The sequence below is a fragment of the Vitis riparia genome, chromosome 15, assembly GCF_004353265.1.
Source record: "Vitis riparia cultivar Riparia Gloire de Montpellier isolate 1030 chromosome 15, EGFV_Vit.rip_1.0, whole genome shotgun sequence".
Taxonomy (NCBI): Eukaryota; Viridiplantae; Streptophyta; class Magnoliopsida; order Vitales; family Vitaceae; genus Vitis; species Vitis riparia.
In genome coordinates this window covers 2,699,549-2,711,123 of record NC_048445.1, presented here as the reverse complement: position 1 = coordinate 2,711,123, position 11,575 = coordinate 2,699,549, and the positions used below count along the sequence as shown (strand labels likewise).

Genomic DNA, 11,575 nt, shown 5'->3' with positions numbered 1-11,575 from the left:
AGAAGTATTTCTGCAAATCGTTCTAAAAAATAGTTTTTAAAAACCGTTGTACGATGTTTTATAAACCAAAAACCTATTTAAGGATTTAAAACGTTTGTAACCTATGTTTTATGTTTTTAAGTATCTTTTAAAAATAATTTTGATTATCATATTTTATTTTTAATATCTATACCATTATATTTAAAAAAAAATGCAAAGAAAATAAATAAAAATAATTAAAATATATTATTTAAATTTATTTTTTTGTTTTCTAGTTGTTAAACGCTTTTCCCGCTTTTAGGAGTGGAGTTAGAAATAGAATCAATGGCAAAATGATTGAAATTAGTTTCAATAATATTTCTCTTATGGATTGGTTTGTTTCTCTTTCAAAATTAAGGTCATAACATCAATAATTTTTTTTTGTTTTTTAGGGGCATCTGCCACCCCTATGCCCTACCTCCTACTTGAATTCCTCAGGGCCTATTTTTTGTTCCAACTATTTTGAAAAAAGTTGTGGTTTAGATTTCCAAAATTTATTTTTAAAAAAGTTGTTAGAACATCATTTAAAACTAGAATAAATATGATTTATAAATAAACTAATTAAAATTTTCATAAACTTTACATATTTCTTTTTATGAGATATTAATTGGCCTTCTAATTCATGTGTCCAAAAAGAAAATTAAACTAAATTAAGAGTTGATTTGAGGGTAATTTTGTAAAGGCTTAAAAGCACTAGAAAATGTTTAGAAGTATTTTTTATATATACAAAAATTAGGTATTTTACAAAATTTTAAAAAATATGAAAAATTACTTGAAGTAATTACTTCAAGAAAACCACTTTTTTTATTTATTATATTATATATAATAAAAAATTATTAAAACATTTTTTTTAGTTTATATCAAACATCACGAACGTATTTTTAGGAATATTTCTAATAGAAGTATTACTAATAAAAGGGTGTTTGATAAATTTAACTTAAAATATATTTTAAATAATCAAATAAACATATTTATTCTTATAAATTATAATTATGGCAAAAGAGGTTCAGTAACCATGGAGGTGATGGAACAATAAAGGAGATAAATCGAACGAAATGGGTGTAAAAGGGTAAAATAAATATGTGAATTTAAGAATAAGTTAATTAATTTTACTTATTACTTAAAGTTATTTTTAATTTTAAATCATACCATTAAATTATTTTATCAAATATACTTAATAATTTAAATTAAAATATTAAATCATTTTAACTTCTTGAATTGGTTTACTAAACAACCGTTAAGACATACTGTAAATTTCATTTTCTACATTATAAAGAAAGATGGGCCAATGGCCCAATGTGGAGTTGGGTGGTACAATATCCGATCATACCACCCCAAATTTGTCGCCATATAAAATTCCCGCCCAATTGTTATCACTTTGGGCCTCCTTTGTTTATTATCAAAAGGACCTATGGGCTTTTAGATCATAGGCCGGGTCCATGGACCGTGAAACTAGAAACCAATATCATATGGGCTTCATATTGGGCCTGGATAATGTAAGCTATAGATGCTATGAAGGCGCAGTCTCATCTTTTGGAAAAATCAACATCATATGCTTAACCGATGATACCACCCACCTAATATTATCCATTTTTTTGTACCCAATAGCCTAGTAACCTAGTTGATCACGACGAATATTGAAAAATGTGGTCTCGATAAGTGGCACATAATCATAAGCGTTTGAATCCTTCAATTGATAACACCTTGAATTTATTTGATACAGTTGTTGTGGAGTAATTAACACTTTGAGATTTGGACTTTTATGGAGAATTATAAGGGATTGATCATGAAAGGTTCATCGATTATAAAAAAATAAAAATAAATAATTCATCTATTCATTTATTTTATATAATAAAAAATATTTAACAAAAATTTGAAATTAGGAAAACGATGAAAGATTTTTCAAATAAAATAAAAAAAACATATATATCTCTATATATATATATATATATATCATGATAAGATAATGATGGTAGACAATTTATCTACTTGAATTTTCTAAAATATAATCCTCATTTAACATTCAAATTTAAACGTATGATATCATCTTTATGTGAAATATAATGTTTTTTAATTATTTTAATGACCTTTTTTTTTTAGTGTATTCAAGAAATATTTTTAATTTATGGGAAGTTTTATGACACATTAATGCATTTGTGAAGAAAAATAAAATATTCTATGAACAATACAAACCATATTTATTATTTTTTTGAACTTTATATAAATATAAATATAAATAAAAATAAATTAAAGAAGGAAATATGGAGCAAAAATGTATTAATAACTCAACTAAAGGGGAGGTCCAGCTAATTCTAAAGTGACTCACGGATGTGGGGCCAACCAATGAAATCACGCCACGTTGCCACGCTTTGAAACGGCGTCAGAGGGGATCTTAGGTTTCCGTTTACAGAAATCAACCGTACAAATTGTACCAATACGTGGAACTGTAGGTGTCTCTTTCCTCGCCAAAATGTGGACACCTTCAACTAACACCACCAGTTAAGGGCATTAACGGAAATTCACTTACATCAAGTGCATTCAAGACCATCAAAACTCAAAACACCCTCTGTGAAGGACCCAATCAGGGTTTCAGAATTTAAGTGTTTTGATGTTTTATTGGCTGAGACCAGGGAGATTCTGTGGACGACAAGTTTCTTGGTGACCACGTGGTCCTGAAGTAGCGCGAGTATCTTGTTTTTTTAACTACTCTGGAGAGTGTTTTTTAGAGCGATAGTTTGGTTATATATAAAGGTTTGGTTCAGGCGCCGTCACATCGCTCTAATCTCTGGACTCCGCCTCTCAGTCGCCACCACGCGCAGCGACCACGGAGGAATGTGGACTCTTCTTCTTTGAAAATCACCGGAGAGCTGATCGATCGCCGGGCAAACAGCAGGAAAGCCGAGATCTCGATCTTCGACGTAGGGCCTCCGTCGGACAAGTGATTCCTTACTTAGGGTTTCATGGCTTCGGAGGATGTTAAACCTAGTGAATCTGCGGTGACGACGATCGTGAACCTTGCTGAAGAGGCGAAGCTCGCGAGAGAAGGAGTCAAGGCTCCGAGTTATGCGATTCTCAGTGTTGCAAAGTCTCTGACTGCCGGTGGAGTCGCGGGAGGAGTGTGAGTTTCATTTTCTTCTCAAATTTTTTTTTTCTGCTGGTGTCATTCTTTTTCCCCAAGAGTTGCAGATTTTCTTTAATTATATATTTTTTCAAATATTTATTACAGATGAAAGTTTCAGCGAGAAACCTAAATTTGCAGTGTAGAAATATTTTCTTTTTCTTCCCCCCCCCCCCCCCCCCAAAAGTTCGGTATACTGATTCTTAAATTCTCTCTAAATCCATCTTTTCGGCTTTTCCCAAGAAAACACTTTCTTTTCAAACAAATACAACTTAGACCCGAAAACAGTTACATTAAAGTTTTTCTGATTTTTTTGGCTGAATAGTTTGGCTAAAAATTCACTTACACATGAAATGCTTCTATTTTATGGAGTGAAACTTCATTTTCTCACAATCTAGATCATAAATCATTGAATTTTTTGGTGTACAATTTGAGAAACGTATTACTAGGAGGAAAGTTCAATAGTTTGACCACTATATTCATGCGGTTTCTGTGAGATGAGCTTTTTCTTATAGCTTTATTGCTTTTCCACGATGATTTTTAGCTGAATTTGTTGGTGTTGTTGTAGGTCACGCACTGCTGTTGCTCCATTGGAACGATTAAAGATATTGCTACAGGTTGACTTATTTATTTAATTTATTTTAATTGTCTTTCTCAATCAAGTATTCAACTTGAAATTTTTCCGAAGATCCAACATTTCATTTTGTCCATTTCTTTCATTTATGAAGGATTACATGCTCTGTATCATTATTATTATTATATACAACTATGGTTGTAAAAACTCCACTTATGCTTATGCTTGTTTTCTTGTTTCTTTTTTCCTTTTTGCATACCTCACAAACACAATTTCTTATGCCTATTTTTCAAATATCTTGTTTCTATTTTTGCTATTATGACATGCAGGTTCAAAATCCTCATAACATAAAATACAATGGAACAATTCAAGGTTTAAAGTACATATGGAAAACTGAGGGTTTTCGGGGACTGTTTAAAGGCAATGGAACTAATTGTGCTCGTATTATCCCAAACTCAGCAGTCAAGTTCTTCAGCTATGAGCAAGCTTCTAAGTATGATTCCTTAGCAAATTTATTGTTGCAATGACTGTTTCTATTGATCTTAGGTTTGAATCTTTTGACTTTAGTACTGGACAATTGTCGCTCTGGCAATCAAGCTTAGCATGTGTGGATCTAGTCTTGTTTAATTAATTGTCTTTTGGATACATTCATTTAGTTGTCTTAAGAAAAACTTGGGAGGGTTTTGTACCTTTTGATTCAATACATGCTGAAGATAGAAAATGCATTCATTTGTAAACTTGTATGCTTGTTTAAATTATGTAGCCTTCGATATAGCCTAAGGGAGGAATTTTAGGAAATTTTAATAGTTCTAATACTGTCTTTGAAAGTTATTCTTTTACCTCTCTTTAAGGGATTGGTATTCAATCACTCTAGATGACTGATCATGAAATGTTACATTTTCTAATACATCATAGGACAGGATTCACCCATTTACTATTTTCTTTCTTTGGCTGATTGTTCCTTGTTATTTTGTTTTACAGGGGTATATTATATCTATATCAACAGCAAACTGGCAATGGTATGCCTATCTTCATTATCCTTTTGTCATAGTGCTCTGTAACATTTTATATATTATTCATCATTTTGCTCAATTTTGTGTTGGGCCAGGTTGAAAATTTGTTTATGGGTCTCTATTGGAGAGCAGTTTGGTTCTGCTCTAGATGAGGCTAGGTCTATCTAATAATATTAATAACGTGGTTTAGAAGACCTTTAGTCAAGATAACTTGGTTGGGCCCATTGAGAAACACAACCTTATTTTGTTGGTATTATACTGGGTTTTATCAAGAAATCCTAATGCTAATTCATTTGAAATCTTGCTTAGGCAGTAAAATATGTGGTTTTATAAAATTTCCCTGGTGTTCAAATTGTGTCAATGTCTACTCCTGATTGGGATCTATAAATAGCTCGATTCTCCTCTTATGCGAGTCTTGAAAATCAGATGTTATATGGCACTGGATAGGGAACTTAAGGGTTATTCAAGTCACTTTTTTTTTGTTATTTCTTGCAGAAGATGCTCAGCTTACTCCTCTTTTACGCCTTGGAGCTGGAGCATGTGCTGGAATTATTGCCATGTCTGCAACTTACCCAATGGACATGGTACGGGGCAGGTTGACTGTACAGGTACTATCAAGTTTCCTTATAAAGGAAATTATATTTTCAAAGATGTCCTGAATTTTATTTATTTTTGAATATTAGGAGCTGTTACTAGCATCTCAATGTTACTGCAATTTCCCCTTATCTGATATCATGTACTTGCAGACAGAAAACTCACCTTATCAGTACAGAGGAATGTTTCATGCTCTATCAACAGTGCTCCGACAAGAAGGACCACGGGCTTTGTACAAGGGCTGGCTTCCTTCTGTCATTGGAGTTGTAAGTCAACTCTTTGCATTTGTTTTATTTATCCTTGACTGATGATTATTGTCATGATAATTGCATCTATGCATTATGCATTGCCTATTTCATGTCACACATGGCTGAATGGGTGGTTTATTATCCACAAGGTCAAGGTCTGAAGGATAGGAGCCTCAATAAATGAATCATTACATGTTATAGAAGCCATGAAAGATAAAAAACAAAGAGGCCAAACCTGTTGTTATTCATATTTTCATGTAAAATTAGTACACCTCTTGTGAATTTTGTTTTTTTGTTTTTTAAAGATATGTTAAAAAAGGAGTTCATTTCAATGTTAGCCTTGTGAACTGGTTCAGTTGTATGATGTCTCTTGATGATAGGTTCTAGTTAGAGAAATGAAAGAAACAACTTTTTATTTTTATTTTAACTATACTAACTAATAATTTTCATCACTTCCCCTTGTCTCTCCATAAAGATCTAATTTATAAACAGAGTTTTTGAGGGGAATTTTTTTTTTTCTTCTTTTCTTTTCTCTAACTAGTGCCAACAGTCAATGGTGTTTTTTTTTTTTCCTTTCCAAATCATTACACTATTTGGTGCCTGAGAACTAAATGAAATTGTGGCTCGACATTGTTGACATGAAAGAGAGACATTACATATCACCACAACAGGGGGGAAAGAATGAACAGTGTGCTCCATTATTCAATATGAACAAAACCAAAATAGAGGTGGTGCTCTTGCATTTTTTTTTTCTTCTGTATGGGCAAATCTCAAGATCATTTAAGTCTGGATCTTCTCTAATTATTGCAATTTGGGTGAAAAAGAGCAATGTTTTCAAAATTGGACCGGTCATTGAACCAAAAAAGTTACTAGTTCATGGTTCATTGGTTGAACCGCTTGAACCAATGATTTGGGGTGGAGGGGAGCTTTCTAGTGAGGGGGAGGGGGGTTTTGTTGGCGAGGGAGCGACGTCCAACCGACCAGTGGCCAATGATAGTGGCTTGGTGCTGATGACTATGGAAGGCAGTAGGGCAGCTGTGCAGGGGGGTTGCAGGAAGGATGGTGTCGTTTTGATACCGGGGAAAAAAAAATAGTTGAATTGGATGGTTTGGAGGGAATTGGCCGGTTCGCCGGTCAGACCGCCGATTCAACTGGTTTGATTCCGGTTCGACCACTTTCCGGCCCAAGTCACCAGACCGGATCAGACCGGTCTGGTTTTTAAAACCATGAAAAAGAGTGATGCAGTATAGAAAGTAAAATGCAAGGAGAGCAGTGTATAATTGAAAGTGCCCTAGGAATCACTCCTAGAAAGCTTTAGGCTTCACACCCAAGTACTCTTTGTATCACACAAAGAAAATAGTGACTGCTAAAAATTCATTCATTCATTGATTTTTCTCAAAAGACTGATCAGCTACTATATAAAACTTTTCTAGGGACTTATAACTCCTTAAAACTAGACACGTAGTAATAATGCAACTTGAAAATAACAAAACATGGACTGACTACTAGACCACATTAAAGTATTGGAAAATGACAATAATAATGACCGAAAATTGTAACTTAAACCCATTGATTAAACCCATAATTTGATTTCTGGAAAGTGATTTCTAGGCTGAATCCATATTGAATTATATAAGATTCCAACCAAGTCCATTATCATTTAGAGAGTGTCAAATTAAGGTTTGGGCCTTGGAGCCCACTCCTTTGCGCTTTTGATAAACTTTTAAAGGTAGCTGCCACTTGTCTTCATCAACTCCCCCCGGCTTAGGAAAACTTGATCCTAACGAGTTAAAAGGCATGAAATCTTTCATAAAGGTCTTGATTCAAGTGTTGGAATTCCCTATATGTGATCCAGGTGCAATTTGAAAGTGGCTTTCCTCTCCATTTGACAAGATACTTTTGATAGCCCCCTCATCTAGTTGAAACAATTTGGTGATTAATAACATCTTCAATTTCCTCTTTTAAACAAGGAGCTGGTGGTAAGCAAGCATTTGGGCCACCATTAGTTGTAACATCTTCTTTGTTAAGTTTACCTATCAGAAAAAAAAAAAAAAAAACAAAACATCTTCAGGATTAAAACATAGGGTGAGGTCCTTGATGTTGATGATGTTACTAATGCCCATATTTTCTGGCAAATCAAGAAGATAAGCATTAGAGCTAATTTTCTTGAGCACTTTGTATGGACACATTCTTTGAGTGAAGTTTCTTGTATATACCTTTAGGATATTATTCAAGCCTTATCTTTACCATAACCATATCTCCTTCCCTAAAATCGGCAAACTTTCTTTTCAAATCAGCATGTGCCTTGTAATTCTCACTGCTGAGAGCAATCTTCCTGTGAACATCGTCATGTAAATCATGTATATGCTTACATGAAAGTAAAATTGATGCAATACAGAAAGTAAAATGCAAGGAGAGTAGTGTATAATTGAAAGTACCTTAGGAATCACTCCTAAAAACCTTTAGGCTTCCCACCCAAGTACTCTTTGTATTACACAAAGAAAATAGTGGCTGCTGGAAATTCATTCATTCATTATTTCTTCCAAGGGATGCATATATGAGGGTTGGGCACAAGGGATGCATTTATAGACACCAGAACTTGCTGCAAACCCTCTGATGGTTAATCAAGATTATATATTTCTTGGTGCTAATAATTGTGCTTACTTGACTCTGGTTAAGAACAAGTTGTTTTGTGCTCATTCCTGTGCTGGACCTTATACTCTCGTTTGATGTCTGCAGGTTCCATATGTTGGCCTTAACTTTGCTGTTTATGAATCATTAAAAGATTGGTTAATCAAAAGTAAAGCATTTGGACTAGTTCAGGACAATGAGTTGGGTGTGACAACAAGGCTTGCCTGTGGGGCAGCTGCTGGAACTATTGGCCAAACTGTTGCTTATCCTCTTGATGTCATTCGCCGAAGGATGCAGATGATAGGTTGGAAAGATGCTGCTTCTATTGTCACTGGTGAAGGAAGGAGCAAGGCCCCTATCGAATATACTGGCATGGTTGATGCCTTCAGGAAAACTGTTCGGCACGAGGGCATTGGAGCATTGTACAAGGGTTTGGTCCCTAATTCAGTGAAGGTCAGTCTCATTCTGTTTTGTGTGTTCTGCACTGTAGAAAAGAAAATACAAAATAAAAATAAAGTCTTGGGATGATGATAGCCAATCTGCCATGCACAGTGGGAATAGGATGATTAGATGGAAACAATGGATTGGGATTTTCCATTTCTTCATTGTCTCACTCTGGCTACTCATACATCCACTGGGGCATTCATCAGCTAAAACTGCACGAGGCCTGTCATCTTATAGGTCCTACCCAAGAGATTACAGGGCTAAAATTAGGTTTGGTTGGATGCTTTTGAACAATTTGATTATATTTTTATCCTTTGTACTAAGAAAGGAGTTAGAATTTGTGGCACATTAGTTCCACAAATCATGTGCTCCCCATAACTATCTGACATGCTGATTTGCTCTATACATCTGTTACATAGGATCCTTCTAAATGTGGATTCTTAACCACTCTGCATGCCTTTGTTGTGTTGATTTTTGCTTCAGAAACCAGGTTCTAGGTCCAAGAATTCATAGAGAAGTTGTCTAAGAGATGTTAATGGTGCTCAGAGTTTTAAGTGAAAGGAAGGTTATAGGACATGATTAGTTGGTCATGCATTGGCTCATGCCTTAGACTGTACATATCTGAGAAATATGTCAGCCTAATAGAAATTGTATATTTACCCCAAAATATGTGAGGGATGTCACAGTTTCTTCTTGGATGATTCATTCAGAAAGCCAATTTCTTCTTTACAACGTAGCTCTTTTAACCTGTCATATTTGTGACAGTATATATTTTTTCCCTGTTATAAAAAATTTGACTAAAGGAGAATTGCTAACACTGTTGCTATCTTGTTCAGGTAGTTCCATCCATAGCACTTGCATTTGTGACGTACGAGATGGTGAAAGACATTCTAGGAGTTGAGATCAGGATATCAGACTGAAGTGTGGAGAACTCCACCGTATTTATTGAACTAGTGTGCTATTTTTGTAGGCAAAGGGAAAGAGAGAAGGTAAATTAGGGTGATGTCTTCCTTTTTGTCACAGGATGAGAACATTTAGAAACCTGTCGGGGCCTCTATGTTTATATGCTGCTTTCGCTTGTTTTCCTGTATTTCCCCATGAACATGCTTTTAGCTCTTAGATTCTCATTCATATGCAGCATCAATAAGCATTTGCAAGGAACAATTCAAGAAATGCATTTTCATGCCTTTCTATTAAAGTCAAGGAAATGCTTCTACTATCCTATTTGTAGTGACCGTTTATGGAGTAGAGTTTATCTCTGTATTTAACAAGTTAAATGTCTTCACTATGAATGGTCATTTTGATTATGGTTTTAAAAGCATACAAGTAGTGAACGAACCGGTCTTACATTGAGTTATGCACCTTCTCGAATGTGTTTGAGCACTTTCTCTTTCCCTATCTCTATCCATTTCCTTTTATTTATAGACTATTCGATAATTTGCTTGAGAATTATTGGAATTCTGCAAACCCTTACCCCACAGAGCCGAGCCAAACTCAGGCTCTGAAGATGACACTGAATTACAGACTAAACCTTCTACTTCAGCTCTTCAACCGGAGATCCCTTTGTAAAGCCCTTGAGATAACCCTTGAGCATAATAATTCTTTGGTGATTCTTTTCATCTCCAGATGTGTTACAAGAGAATTGTATCCGAGTAAGGTTTATAGATCAAGCGATACAAATTAACACTGTACTTTTCTTTCTTTCTTTCTTTCGATTGTAGGTGATATGGTAATACTAACAAAAATTCCCGAAAATAGTATAAGAATACATACTAGGCATCCTAGAATTTTTAGCAACACCCATGGCCTGCCTTCTTTCCATGGTCATTCGTGTATTTACCACGTTCTTCACATCCTTCTGCAATGCCTGAACAGAGATGAAAGAAGCAAACTTGATCAGATTGCGATTGCCATGTTTGGGGGTCCGTGTAGCAAATGCTTTTGAAAACAAGTTTCAGAAAATATTGTTGTATCTCAAATATGAAAAACAGTTTTTTTAGTTCATTCTCTGTAAAGTTAATATAAAAGTTTTGAAATTTTCAACTATTGATTAGAAAAGTTCATAAAATGCAATCAACTTCTTTCAAAATTGTTTTATATCAAAATTTGGTCAAAAGTGTTTTAGATATTGGTTTTCTATCTACAAAGGGTGGTTATATTAAGGACTGTTTTCAAACATGGCCTTACTTTTTTGCTTTTTGGTCTGAAGAGGGGTGGGTTGTATGACTTGTGTAAGAGAAGCCTAAGAACAACTAACCGGGAATCCTTGATCGTTGTCTGAAACCGCATACGTGGTGTTTGTCGTCCCACAACTTTGAATTCGTTCATTTCCCTTCTTCGAGGTTGTAATCTTGATGCGGCCACCTTTTCTTCATGGTTTTTGGGGCTTCTAACCTTGGTTCTCTCTTCACCATTCAAGCTTTCTTCAGTGGATGCAGAAAACAACGAAAGAACCACAATCAGTAGGTTTAGCTCAACAAGAGAAGATGTGTTCGACGGCTCTGTATAACTCAAGTCGTCCTCCTCCTCTTCGTCTTCTTCCTCGTCCTCAACCCCATCATCTTCTTGATTTCTTCCAACACAAGGTTCCACTATTTTTGCGCTATCCTCTCCCTCTAGGTGCTCATCTTCTGCGTTTTCCTCCATCCTTTCTTTACGGTGTTCTGCCATCTTCGGTGTCCGATTACAGCGGCCGTCTTCTACTTCCTCCTGATCGTACTCCTGATTTGTTTCTTTACTAGGTTTCACCATCTCCTCTATCACCTAACCAAAATCAGCGTTAGTTTGAGCTCAAAGAATATGGCTGGATCGATTAATCTTCTGAGGTTTTCTCCCTCGCTGAGAAACCGGAGGAAGAAGAAAGAAAATATGATCGTCCGCAGAAGAATCTATCTTGTCCTCTGTTTCCTCCGCAAACAAACAGAATAAAAAACTA

General features: G+C 35.0%; 2 protein-coding genes across 3 annotated transcripts; one reads left to right on the top strand and one right to left on the bottom strand.

The window, feature by feature from the left end:
- Positions 1 to 2,699: 2,699 nt before the first annotated feature.
- On the top strand, positions 2,700 to 9,928 carry LOC117932292 (mitochondrial adenine nucleotide transporter ADNT1). 2 transcript variants are annotated; one of them, XM_034853478.1, is made up of 8 exons: positions 2,700 to 3,136; positions 3,705 to 3,753; positions 4,040 to 4,203; positions 4,692 to 4,729; positions 5,222 to 5,331; positions 5,470 to 5,583; positions 8,305 to 8,649; positions 9,477 to 9,928. In XM_034853478.1, exons 1-8 carry the CDS (start codon positions 2,979 to 2,981, stop codon positions 9,558 to 9,560), a joined length of 1,062 nt encoding a protein of 353 aa, XP_034709369.1. In that variant the 5' UTR covers positions 2,700 to 2,978; the 3' UTR covers positions 9,561 to 9,928. The 2 variants fall into 2 exon arrangements, with proteins under 2 accessions (XP_034709369.1, XP_034709368.1); XM_034853477.1 differs by having other exon boundaries at positions 2,703 to 3,136; positions 5,219 to 5,331.
- A 298-nt stretch (positions 9,929 to 10,226) lies between these two features.
- On the bottom strand, positions 10,227 to 11,575 carry LOC117932293. Its single transcript, XM_034853479.1, has 2 exons — positions 10,898 to 11,575; positions 10,227 to 10,507 (listed from the first exon to the last, which is right to left on the bottom strand). The coding sequence occupies exons 1-2, from the start codon at positions 11,389 to 11,391 to the stop codon at positions 10,489 to 10,491; spliced, it is 513 nt and encodes a 170-aa protein (XP_034709370.1). The 5' UTR covers positions 11,392 to 11,575; the 3' UTR covers positions 10,227 to 10,488.